General features: G+C 44.5%; 1 protein-coding gene across 11 annotated transcripts in view; it reads right to left on the bottom strand.

The window, feature by feature from the left end:
• NAALADL2 (N-acetylated alpha-linked acidic dipeptidase like 2) overlaps positions 1–13,080 on the bottom strand; it is a 1,287,075-nt gene that overhangs the window by 600,162 nt on the left and 673,833 nt on the right. For all 11 annotated transcript variants that reach the window (XR_008319557.1, XM_053310111.1, XM_053310109.1 and 8 more), the window contains one exon: positions 6,938–7,427. Coding sequence is in view for 10 of the 11 variants with exons in the window: in XM_053310111.1 (XP_053166086.1) it covers positions 6,938–7,419 (482 nt within the window). In the remaining variant the exon portion in view is untranslated. The remainder of the gene's footprint in view (positions 1–6,937; positions 7,428–13,080) is intronic.

The following is a 13,080-nucleotide window of genomic DNA, read 5'->3' as shown; positions in this document are numbered from 1 at the left end:
CTCAAAACGCACCATTTTAAGGAGGCTTCTTAATGTTCCATTATTGTTTTGTCATATCTGGTAGGTTCTTCAGCTTCTTTAGCTTTTTATAATTTTCAGTTTTAATTTGAACCTAATAATTGTGGTTTTTAGTCTGACTTCTTTAAAAATTTAGTTAATCTTATTACTTTTATTGTATCTGTGTCTATCTTATTGTTGTGAGCCGCCCCGAGCAGTAGTGCACTGGAGGGGCGGGGTATAAATATTTTAAAGAAATCAATAATAATCAGTGCTACTTGTTCCACATGCAGGGCCAGCAAGACAGGCAGAGCTCAAGGGTCTCAAAGCGGGGTGTCTCAGTGAGATGGTGGGTTGGGGGAGGTGGTTTCAATGAGATGGGGGTGCCAGGAGGAGGGGTTTGAATTTTTTTAGGCACTGGGATACATTTGGGGGCAAGCAAAGCCTGCACAAAAGGGGTGGGCTCGACTTGAACCAAGACGGAACCAGACTGCTGGTGTTTAAAATAAATAAATAAATAGATAGATAGATAGATAGATAGATAGATAGATAGATAGATTGCAGAGCAGCATTTAAATGACACCTGGGGGACCACTGACAGGAACTGAGTGGTATCTGGTTTGGCAAGAAAGACCCCCTAAGATGCGAAGGTGCGGACAGAGTAGAACCAGGGTAGAGCCCTGGTCAAAGGGCTCATGACAGCTGGTCAAAGAGATCAAATGACAGTAAAGGAGACAGCACACACCAATGCCAGTGTATAGGTGTTTATATACCAATGGCAGAAGCCTCTATGCCAAGATGGGTGAGCTGGAGTTCTTGTTTACTAATGGAAACATATATATATATATAGTGGACATAACGTACACCTGGTGGAACTATGAGAACCAGTGGGCCACTTTTATTCCTGGATACAAACTCTACAGAAGGGACAGGGAGGGGAGGCTTTTGGGTGGAGTAGCACTGTATATTGAAGAAGGGATAGAATCCTATAAGCTAGAAAACCTAAGAGGACCAGAGTCCTCTACAGAATCATTATGGGTGACAGTGTGAGGACAGAAAGGAAATGTGTTAGTAAGCATGGGCTATCACCCTCTGGATCAAAATGTTGAGAGTGACCTGGACTTGGAGAAGCAAATTATAGAGGTGTCAAAGAGAGACAGAGCAGAAATAACGGGTGACTCCAATTACCCTCACATAGACTGTGCAAATTCATGTGCAAGTATTGAAAGAGAGGTCAGATTTCTAGACATGCTAAATGACTGTGCCTTAGAACAGATGCTTGCTTAACCTTGGACTTAATCCTGAGTGATGCCCAGGACCTGGTGTGAGATGTCAGAGTCATAGAACCATTGGGGGACAGTGACCATAGTGTGATCCAATTCAGCACCACTTCAGAGTGGAGCATTGCCAAAGAAGTCCAACACAGATGCACTGGACTTCAGAAGAGGAAATTTCTCAAAAAATGAGGAGACTGGAAAAGAGGAAGCAGAGAGGGAACGTCAGAGGAGGTCAAATCACTCCAGGGAGCATGGAACTTATTTAAAACCACAATAATAGAAGCTAAGTTGGAATGTATACCAAGGAAGAGGAAAGGTACCACCAAGTTTAGGAGGACACCAGCATGACTAAGAGAGTCGGGGAAGCTATAAAAGGAAAGAAGACTTCCTTCAGAAAATGGAAGTCCTGCCCAAATGAAGAGAACAGAAAGGAACATAAGCTCTGGCAGAAGAAATGCAATGAGACAATAAGGGTTTCAAAAAGAGTTTGAGGGCTATACAGCTAGAAGTGACAAGGGGAATAACAAAAACTTCTTTAAATATATCAGAAGCAGAAAGCCTACCAGCGAGGCATTTGGACCCTTAGATGATGAGGGAGTGAAAGGGATTATTAAGGAGCCTTAAGACTGCAGAGAAGCTGAATGAGTTCTTTGCATCTGTCTTCACGCTAAAGGATACTGACCATATGCCCACTCTGGAACTGAGCTTCTCCGGATTGGAGGCTGAAGAACTGGGCCTATTTCTGGTGATGAGAGAGGATGTTCTAAACTGACTTGAAAAATGAAAATTTAACACATTACCAGGGACTGATGGCATCTGCCCAAAAGTTCTGAAGGATTTCAAATGTGAAATTACTCTCCTAGCAAAAATATGTAACTTATCCCTACAGTCAGGCTCTGTACCAGAGTACTGGAAAGTAGCTAATGTAACTCCGATTTTTAAAAAGGATCCAGGGTGAATCCTGGAAACTACAGGCCAGTTAGCTTATCTTCTGTGCTGGGTAAACTGATGTAAAGCATACTTAAGGACAAAATTGTCAAACATATAGAACAGGCCTTGTTGAAGGAGAACCTTGAGCATGGCTTCTGTAAGAACATGTCTTGCCTCACTAACCTTTTGAAGTTCTTTGAGAGTGTCAACTGGCATGTGGATAGAGGTGATCCGGCTGACACAGTATACTTGGACTTCCAGAAAGCTTTTGACAAAGTTGATCTTGAGTAAACTTAGCAGTCATGGATGAAGGGGACAGGTTCATGTGTGGATTGGTAACTGATTGAAGGACAGGAAACAGAGGATAGGGATAAATGGACATTTTTCACAATGAAGTAAGAAGTGGGGTCCCCCAAGGATCTGTAATGGGACAAGGGCTCTTTAACTTGTTCATAAATTATCCAGAAGTTGGGTAAGTAGCGAAGTGGCCAATTGCAGATGATACTAAACTATTTAGGGTAGTGAAATGCAAAACAGATTGTGAGGAGCTCCAAAAGGATCTCTCCAAACTGGGGGACTGGGTGACAAAATGGGAAATGGTATAAAGTGATGCATATTGGGGCTAAAAGAACCACCCCAACTTCACATATATGCTGAGCTGTTGGTGACTGACCAGATCTTGGGGTTGTGGTGGACAGTTCTTTGAAAGTGTCGACTCATTGCATGGCAGCTGTGAAAAAGCCAAATTCCATGCTAAGGATCATTAGGAAGGGGAATGAAAATAAATTGCCAGTATTATAATGTCATTATACAAATCTATGCTGCAGCCACATTTGGAGTACTGTATACAGTTCTTGTCACCATATCTTAAGGGAGAGCTTGAGGCTCTTCTCATGATCGCTCTCCCCACAGACGAGCAGTTAATCTGCTCCGGGCGGCCGCAGCTGCCGCCGACACGACTGCCGGCTCTGTAACGGCTCCATCACGGCTCCGTCACGGCTCTGTCACGGTTCTGTCCGGTGTGGCCCCCGGAAGCTCTAGCATGCCTTGCGTGAACGCTCAGGACATGCTGGAGAGACCCCTGAGCCAAGAGGCTGCTTTCCAGCCTCCCAGTCAGGGGTCTCCTCCCGAGTTGCCGCGGCAACTCACAATCAGAAAAACTGGGTTTGCAGAGCACTCACTCCGCAAACCCGGTTTATCTGCTGGGCTACTTAAGTGGGTGACCCGCTTAAGAACCACCAGGCTCTCAGTTGAGCCTGCTGGTTCTCACGATGGGAGGAAATCGGGCTAGCCTCTGCTAGCCCGATTTCCTGCCATCGTGTGAATAGCCTCATTGTAGAATGGGGAAAGGTGCAAAAGGGGGCAACCAAGATGATCAGGGGCCTGAAGCACCTTCCTTAGACAACAGCAAGACAACAGCATCTGGGGCTTTGGGGTTTGGAAAAGAGGAGGAGACATGATAGAGGCATATCAAATAATGCATGGAGTAGAGAGAGTGGGCAGAGATAAAATTTTCTCCCTCTCTCACAACACTACAACCAGGGGTCATCCATTTAAACTGAAGGCTGGGAAATTTAGGGCCAACAAAAGGAAGTACTTTTTCACACAGTGCATAATTAATCTATGGAATTCTTTGCCATGGGATGTGGTGGAGGGCCACCAGATTGGATGGTTTTAAAAGGGGCTTAGACAGATTCATGGTGGACAGGTCTATCAATGGCTACCAGTCTGGTGGCTATTGGCCACCTCTAGCCTCAGTGGAAGGATGCCCCCAACCTCAGTGGCAAGATGCCTCTATATACCAGTTGTAGGGGAGCAACATCAAGAGAAAGGGCATGCCCTCACCTCTTGTTGTGGGCTTCTCAGAGGCATCTGCTGGGCTGCATTGTGAAACAGGATGCTGGACTAGACAGGCCTTGGGCCTGATCCAGCAGGGTTGTCCTTATGTTCATATGCAGATTGGGAGAAGTTAAGATCAGTGAGAGTGAAACTGTTACTGGTGGGAAGATGCACTTTATGTAGCTCTGAGTTAAGGAGAGCAGTGTTATATTCATTTCTAACAAGAATATATCCTTGGTTGTTGTTTATTCTGGGTGGCATTTTTAACTGCCATTTCCCGTGAGAAGACAGAATAGTAGTGCCAAGACGACACAGTTACCTTGAGATGCTTGAGGAATAAGTGCTGAAAGTTTCCGCAAGTGGTGGCAGTGTCTCATTATCTATCTCAAAACCCCATGGTGAGGTTGCCACATGCCACATCAACTTTCCCAGATGTGCTCAACGTGTGCTCAACATCACCATAAAGGCAGGGTTCTACATACCAGCTATCAAGTAACCATTTTACAGCTAATATTTTAGTTGCAGTGCAGATATCGGTAAACTGTGGTGAGAAAGCATAGAGGAAAGACTTACCTAAATGTATCAGATAGCTTTCAACCAAGCAAACAGCCAAAAAGCTTTCTCTAGCATTGCCGTGTCTTTGTAAGCATCTTAATGGGCATCATTTGTAAATGTCATCAAGAGCTGTAACCTTTCATCTGATCACATCAGAATGAGCACATCACATTCCACTGTAATGCTGAATCACCAGCTTTGCAGACTCTTTCAGGGCACTCCCCTCCCCTCTCACTGATGTCTGCATTAGGAATTCAGTTTGTACTCTAAACTAGAAACTTTCAAAACTATTCTGGCTTCAGCCATCTGCAAGCAGCCAGGACTGGCAGATGGTCAGAAAAACAGGGTTAAGAGAGCGCTCACTTCATCAAGAGGGTGGCTGGCTTGGTGGGTTTGCCACCAAAGCACCACTGGGGTTGGGCACGATCCTGCCAGTTCTCACATGTGGACAAGACTGGGCTTGGCTTTGCTAGCCCAGTTTTGCCTGCACGTAAGAACAACCTCATTGTCTCATGGCAATGAAAACCACATTTTTTCTGGGTGGTTATTTACAACCACATTAACATGTTCTCACATTCCCTTGTGGATTATAATCATTGGCAAACATCCTTACTAAAGTAGTGCCAGTGCTCTGAGATACACTGGTGTTTCAGATGAGTTCCAGACTAATACAACATCAGCACTTTGAGGCAGGTGTCAAATGATGGTGATCTCCCCTTCCACTGGATTTCCTTTGTGTCACTGGAAATGTGTCCCTGAGGGCTACATGACCCTCAGGGACACATTTCCAGGTGATACATAATGCTTCTGGGGAAAGAAGAGGTAAACAAAACTAATCTCCCCTACACAAGTGCCAGTGCTGAGTGAATGGATCCTGTCCACAGCACCAGTGCATCTCATGGAGCATTGGCACTTTGTTAGTTAGGATGGCAGCAATTACTTATTGTTCAGAGCAAATGATTGTATATCTGACCTCAGGAATTGCTTACACACAGAAAGCCATGGATGTGTCCACATTAAAACAACAATCCTCAAGTTGAGATGTTAAAAAGGACACCAAGCCATATGGCCGAAATGAAGGCTGGTCTTGGGCAATGTCCTTTTTTAATTGATTATCAGTGCTCAGCATGTGAGGCAGTTGCAAGTAGGTTTCATGCTGACTTCCCGCTATAATTTGAAGCAACCTATATCTGTATCTACATATCTACATCTATGTTTTCAGTGTGATGAATCCTCAAATCACCTTGATATTTTGAGATGTCAATAATCCATGATTATTTATTATCATTTTTTCTTAAATAATATCAATATTAATATTAATAAATTATTATTATCATTATTATTTATTTATTTTTATTTAAACATAGAACACCACTTTTCTTCAAGGAGCTATAATCCAGCACATCTATGAACCATTAACAGACCAACTCTGAATTAAATTGATCTTAACTGTCACATACCCTTTCCCCACATCTGTATACAGAATCCCCACTGCCCAATCACCACAGTGCTTTTGCTACATCCATTCCATTCCATACAGAAGCTCCAGTATAACTAAACTTTACACCATACTTCAAACATAAATACAAACAAATATTATCTAATTTTAACTATTAAAAAACCCCACCCAAAGTCCATTTATCCACAATCATATTATTAAACCTGGGCTTCATTCTGCATTGGGCTTCATCCAACGTTGTTCATTAGAAGTCTTTCATAATTGTGAAATGCACACAAGGGAATAGCTATTAATTCAAACAACATAACCTACATCTGTCCCTAGATGGCCAAGACAACCTGATTTTCCATATCCCGTCCTGGGGAAATCACTGCCCTAGAACTCTTCTGAGTTCTCACTCTCTTAGTTTTAATTTAAAATTAAATTTGCTAGCCACTGGTTAATCTTTCCCTTGCTTAAGACCATCTGGGCAGGAGTGGAAATAGTTAAAAATAGAACTTGAAAAAGTTAAGTCTGCTGTCTCCTAATTGGCTGCTCCAGATAAGGAACCATTCTCTCATAAGCTTCCATTTGCCACTTACACAGTCACTCTGTAGACACAGGGCAACAGGTACAGGGCAACAGAAAGGATTTTGCTAGAAAAGTGGACAGGTGAACCTTCCTGTCCTACCCGCTAGATTGGCTGCTTTGAAAATTCCAGTATAGACCTCCCTTATGAAGGAATGAAGGCCTGGCGAGGAACAGAGGGGTATCCATCAGAGAGGGAGGCACTGGAACCCTTCACCAAACACCACCTGCTCCTCATCAGGAAAGCTCTAAACAAACTCCAAGACATACATTTGCCAACATCAAGCAGCAGTTACATGGGGAAAGCACATACCTGAAAATCTGTGCAAGATCCTTTGCTTTGATTTCATTAAGAATCTCCTGGCTGATGTGAGGATTACTTGGTTCTGGAGAAGCAGAGGAAGGAGGGCATTTTGTATGTCCATAGTAGCCTATCAAAATCCCCAAAATAAATAAACTCATTGTAGTGCAAAATAGCTTAAGCATGCAGCAAAAGCTGCAGCGACTGTTCTTTGGTGGAGGTCGTGTATAATGGGAGACATAATCTGGATCCTCCTGAAGTCTCTGGAACCTTCCCTTAGGTGATGCTGATGGCTGAATGGGCTCCAGGTCAATGTCGATGTTTTGTGTGTGCCCCACAGGTTGGTGGACTGTCCCATCCAGTTGGAAATGGTCAAAGCCAGGCTCCTCCAATTCTTTCTCCATGTCCCATTCCAGTTCTAAGGAAGTGGCTTGGAGGTCATCGTTATCGAGGTATTGCGCCTTCTGGTCTCCACTGACTTTGTGATAAGCCATCTTTTTACCTGTGACAAAGAATATCAACAAAAAGACAGATATTAATTTGGTGCCTGGAAAATGAATTTAAACCCAGGCTGCACAACTTTGGCTGGCTGTCCTGAAGATGTTGGACTATAGTTCCCATAATTCCTGACTATTGGCCACTGTGGCTGGGGATGCCAGGAGCTGTAGTCCCAAAAAAAGCTGGAGAGCCAAAACTGCGCAGCCTTTAAACCATGTTCTATGCTGTTCTGTAATATATTAGTAAGATTCAGATCCATAGACCCCGGAAGGTCTGCCGTGCTCCTGTACTCAGGCCCTTCCCTGAATTTTCAGCTTTCATTTTGTTTAAAAATGCTCTAGCCCTTTTACCTACAGGGATGTAAGGAAAACACATTTGACAGCATTCTCTCTACAAGTTCACTAAGAGGACCTGCTTCTGCGTTCTGGTATCCTGGCCGATGAAGTCAAAGGTACTGAGCAATATCCAGACTAGTTAATCATGACTAAGCATGTGCTTAGCATGAAGAAAGTCCCAGTATTAGTCCCTGGCAGCATCTCCTGGTAGGGCTGAGAGACTCCTGCCTGAAACCTTGGAGAGCCACTGCCAATCACTATGGACAATACTGAGCTAGATGGACCAATGGTCTGACTCATCATAAGGCAGCTTCCTGCATTCCTATGACTAAGAACTACTGAAATGAATGAGACAAATAGCCATGACTAACTTGTCCCATTAATTTCAATAGCACTTACTAACTTCATCTGGATGTTGCCCACTGATAAGTACCTCAGCACTTAATTTCAACATTTCAATACAGTCAAGTGTGCCATCGAGTCGGTGTTGACTTCTAGCAACCACAGAGCCCTGTGGTTGTCTTTGGTAGAATAGAGGAGGGGTTTACCATTGCCATCTCCTGCGCAGTATGAGATGATACCTTTCAGCACCTTCCTATATCGCTGCTGCCTGATATAGGTGTTTCCCATTTTCTGGGAAACATACCAGCGGGGATTCGAACCAGCAACCTCTGGCTTGCTAGTCAAGTCATTTCCACACAGCGCCATTAGGTGGCTCTTCATTAAAGTAGTTTAACACAAAGAAATGACTTTAATGTAAACATAACATGCTACTTGTGTTCTGTTCCCCCCGCCACCACACACACACACTTTTCGTAGCCTTTTTTAGACATTCTGAATAAGTTACTCAGTGGAAGTCCTATCAAAATTAATAGGCTATGTTAGTCATGCCTAATTTGCCCTATTCATTTTAATGCAACTTCTGTTGAGTCTTTTCATCCAGATGATGACCATAATGTCCACACAGACCACTGTTAGCTCCCACCCTCCACAGCCGCCATTTTGTGGCCTGCTAGGACATTCTCAACTGTCTCCCACTGAAATCAATATAGTCTAAAAGTGCTCAAAGTTTGGCTGGAGCATGTTATATGTTCAGCCAAGGAAATCTCCAAAACCAGGTCTGCACAATTTCAGCCCTTCTGCAGGCATTGGCCTACAGCTTCCATAATCCCCAACTATTGGCCACTGTGGCTAGGGATTATGGGAATTGTAGTCCAAGAGCTGCTGGAGGGCCAAAGTTGTGAAGCCCTATCCAAATCTGTAGACAGTTATTCCGAGACAGTTATTAAAACATTTCCTAGATGTTCTATGAACATTATATCTACACAGAGAATTTTTTTATTACATGTGTGAAATCTTGTACAGGATTGCCTTCTGTCTTGTTCTTGTCCTGAAAAATCAATTGCTCCCCTTGAACATTACTGTCAAATGCTTGAAAACCCTCAAGCTGAGGGTGAAAAATGATGTTGCGAGTGTCTTTTCCTGCTAGGGATGATGGGTCTTTTGTCCAGTTACATTATTCCTGATTAGAGGTGGCCCAAGACAAAGACAATGTGGCACCTGAGCTGAGGCAGCAAAAGCTCTCTTGCCCCATGACCCCTCCCCACTTCCCCGTGAGGCCGGGAGGGGGCTGCTCATTTTCAAAACAGACATTTGCAAGCTTTGAAAATGGCATGGGGTGGGGTAGCAGAGGAAGGAAGGAAGGAAGGTTGCCAGCAGCCTTCTCTTTCTCATCATGCTTCTTGCAAGCTTTGCACAGAATGTGAGGAGAGGCACGCCTTGCAAAACCTGCAAGGGTCAGACTGGTCCCAAAAAGCCACTCTATCTGCCTGCCTGTCTCTCCAATGTATATACTGCCCGTCCTCAAGTGGCTCAGGGTGGCTCAGTTTACACTAAAAATCAAAAATACCTAACAATTAAAATAAAAAACCAATTAAAAGCAGATTAAAGTCACAATTAAAACTCAATATCATCAAAAGCTAAACACAGTACCATTAATTGCAGCAGATCACCCTCCTGCTGCTGGTGCCCCGATAATCACTGCCTGAGGCAACTGCTGCACTTTGCCTCCTGAAATGGTCACCCCCATTCCTGGCAGGAAAAAAAACACTCAAATTGCAAATCCCCAGTGAATAAGAAGCCTGATGGGAGAAAGAAAATAGGAATAGGAACATAGGAAGCTGCCATATACTGAGTCAGACCATTGGTCTATCTAGGTTAGTATTGTCTTCACAGACTGGCAGCGGCTTCTCCAATGTTGCAGGCAGGAATCTCTCGCAGCCCTATCTCGGAGATGCTACCAGGAGGGAACTTGGAACCTTCTGCTCTTCCCAGAACGGCTCCATCCCCTGAGGGAATCTCTTCTAGGGCTCACACATCAGGTCTCCCATTCATATGCAACCAGGGCAGACCCTGCTTCGCTAAGGGGACAAGTCATGCTTGCTACCACAAGACCAGCTCTCCTCAGTAAGGGGCACAAGGCAGGGTGGGGTATGTACAGAGCTGAGGTAGGGCCTGCTCAGTGCCCACCTCAGTTCTGCTTACTATAGTTTGAAGTAGGGTAGTCATATTATCAAGCATCCCTCCTACAAATGCTCAACCCATCCCTAATCAAAGAGCCAGTGTGGTGTAGTGGTTGGAGTGTTGGACTAGGATTGGCCAGACCCACATTCAAATCCACACTCAGCCATGAAAATCACTGGGTGACTCTGGGCCAGTCACTTAGATCTCAGCCTCACCCACCTCACAGGGTTGGTGTGAGGATAAACATGTACACTGCTCTGGGCTCCTTCGAGGAAGGGCAGGATATACATGGAAATGAAGATATAAGTAGTTGGCATGATAGAGCAAGTGGAAGGGCTCACTGCTGATAAAGTAGTTGCAGCTCACCCTCTGGGCTCAGCCACCATTTTCCTACCACCAAAGGCACTCTTACCCCTGGACTTCGGGGCCAAAGTCCAGGTCCTCCACACCAGTGTTCCCTTTAACAGGGATTCCCAGATGTTGTTGACTATAACTCCCATAATCTCCAGCCAAAGGCCACTGCAGCTGGGGTTTCTGGGAGCTGTAGTCAACAACATCTGGGAATCCCTGTTAGAGGGAACAGTGTTCCACATCCCCTGCCCCCCCCAATCCTCTTTAGTCGGTCCTGGGTGGTGCGGTTTGTGCCCTCAAGAACCTACGTGTTAAAAAAATGATGCTTAAATTGCAGCAGGGGGGCCTCCAAAGGCCTTTAGGTCCAGGCTCCAAAATTACCTAGGTGCACCTCTGCCTCCCACAAGGTCCCCAGTGCAACATTATTCCAGGCACTGTGAGAAAAACCGAATCCACCAAAAACCAATGATCCTATACCATGGGAATCCCTTCTGTAAACCTTTGGTGGAAGGGTGGGGGTCCAACCGCATAGCTAGGGCCCACCAGAGGGTACCAAGGATCCCCTCAAACCTGGAGCAGCTCAGTCAGTAGCTTCTTAATAAACAGGACGTTTGAGAGAGCATAAGAAACCCGATTTTACCAGTTAGTCTACCAAAGCAAAGAAATGCTAGGTTATGGCAGAAATTTCAGGGTGACATTCCACTCTGCTTAATGCATCAATAAAAGGCTTCCATCTGGATAGAGTGTTTTATTCTTTACCTGTATATAAATGCACAGTTCTTGAATGACTGATTAATTTACTTGGAATTTGTCCTGCCGGTTTGATTTGATCTGCTCTGGTTATTATTATTTTTTCCTCATCTCTATTCCACTTGAAATGAATCAAAATCACTGCCTGGTTGGTATTCTTAGCAAAACGGTTTCCTTAATGGCAAGGTATAATGGTGGCAGTTCCAGGCATATTTCTATCTCAACATGTGTGCCCTCGAAGTAGAACTCTGACCTCTAATCTAAACATTCAAAGTCAATTCTCTACAAATCATTTCTAAACTGACTGTGGGGACGAGGCTTCGTTTTCATTCATACTTTGACAATAGACATTCCATCACATAAGCAGCAGCAATTTAACGCTTTTCAAACAGGAGACAGACCCATCAATTAGAATGAAATGCAGATACAGATATTAACTCCTCAATGTGATGGGTATCTGACTGACACCCGCATCACGGCTTCCACCCCTTCCTTGTAACACATTAATAAATTTTCTTTATCTAAGATCCATCTTCCAGATAGTATTTCTGGGTCACATATTGAATGAACCTATGTGCAGCAGTGCAGAGACGGAGGTGAGCAATCATCTTTGAAAAGTGGGGAAAGCAGATTACAAAACATACTGAGCTACCAACACAGCCCGTTGCACGTTAACAAAAAATGTGCCTTGCTCTACACTACAACTAATTTGCAAATCCTATTTCTCTACAAAGCATTAGCCATTTGGAGGTCCTCACCCACTGAGGTTGTCCTCAAAAGACGTAGCTGAAATAGACTTACCACCAGTGACATGCTGAAGCTATTCTCACGATCTGCAGAAACTGGGCTAAGGGAGCCCAGCCTGGAGCTCGTGAAAAATGCCAGGAGCTGCACAGCTCTCAGTGGTAGCATGGCAGCTAGCCCTCTTAAGTAGCCTGCCGATTAACCTGGGATTTGGGCACGAGTGCACCCACAAAACTGGTTAATGGACCATGTGTCTGTCACGGCAATTGCAGCCGCGGTGGACACACTCGGGGAGGAGGGAGGGGGCGGTGCATTACTGGGGCTTTGCGGGGACAGAGCACCACATGGTAGTGTTTCCCTTTGCCTGATCCCCAGAGCTGCCGGGCGAGGTGCAGGTGGACGGCAGGAGAGCTGCCACATGTCTGCACCACTGATCCATGCTTTTGGGCTTCCTCCCTGCAAAAGAAGGTAGCCTTCTCACACAATTGTGAGAAGAGCTTCAATAACTGCTTCAAGTATGAAATACTTTGTTACCCAATGCACAAGTTGTGTTTGCTCTCCTGACTTGCCCTGTTGGCATTAGTTAGAAAATGGCCCCATAACAGTTTTGAACATTTGGGGTCAACCGGGGTTGGGTGGAAGCCCATCCAAAAAATGTTACTAATATTATCAGTCTTCACTTACCTTCCCTTGACATCTATATCAATGTTTCATCTTAGCAGGAACTTCCATAATTTGCCTTACATTTTGTTTTAGTTAATATGGGTGAGTGCCACCCCTGAGAAACTTTGCTAATCTTGATGACTACCCACCCCCAATTCATGCTCCTAAAAATATTTTACCTGGGCAGGAATGTTCAAATCCACCTCAAATCTTCCTTTAGGAAAGATTCAATGGTCAATTGAGGGCTGACAAAGTAGGAAACGAAACAACATAAATTGCCTGGGTATGCCA

The sequence above is a fragment of the Hemicordylus capensis genome, chromosome 3 (genome assembly GCF_027244095.1).
Source record: "Hemicordylus capensis ecotype Gifberg chromosome 3, rHemCap1.1.pri, whole genome shotgun sequence".
NCBI classification, from domain to species: domain Eukaryota; kingdom Metazoa; phylum Chordata; class Lepidosauria; order Squamata; family Cordylidae; genus Hemicordylus; species Hemicordylus capensis.
Note: the sequence above shows the minus strand (reverse complement) of the source record. Positions and strands in the feature narration are given on the sequence as shown.